Source organism: Asparagus officinalis, chromosome 7 (assembly GCF_001876935.1).
Source record: "Asparagus officinalis chromosome 7, Aspof.V1, whole genome shotgun sequence".
NCBI classification, from domain to species: Eukaryota; Viridiplantae; Streptophyta; class Magnoliopsida; order Asparagales; family Asparagaceae; genus Asparagus; species Asparagus officinalis.
Window position 1 is genome coordinate 16,862,690 of NC_033800.1, and position 243 is coordinate 16,862,932.

Here is a 243-nt window from a genome sequence, read left to right on the forward strand (position 1 = left end):
TGCAGCCGTTGATGATGTTATTGATTTGGGCAGCATCCACGCTTTTAACATTATACTCTTTTATTAGGTACACTATTATGTTGCTTGTTGCTCCGCCAGCAGCTAGGAATACACCCGTCATAGTCCCTGTACATATATAAATCATATTTAATATGAGAATTAGATGAGAGAGAAGAAGATAGATGAGAGAGAAACCTGCGAGGAAAGGGAATGTGATCCAGCCGCCTCCTTTGCCATCGGCGG

At 42.4% G+C, this 243-nt stretch overlaps 1 protein-coding gene across 1 annotated transcript in view; it reads right to left on the reverse strand.

The window, feature by feature from the left end:
- LOC109846757 (protein NRT1/ PTR FAMILY 2.3-like) overlaps nucleotides 1-237 on the reverse strand; it is a 10,706-nt gene extending 10,469 nt beyond the window's left edge. The window contains 2 exon segments of the mRNA XM_020416000.1: nucleotides 1-126; nucleotides 196-237. The exon segment at nucleotides 1-126 is cut by the window's left edge and continues 77 nt beyond it. Coding sequence (XP_020271589.1) covers nucleotides 1-121 — 121 coding nt within the window. The 5' untranslated portion in view covers nucleotides 122-126; nucleotides 196-237.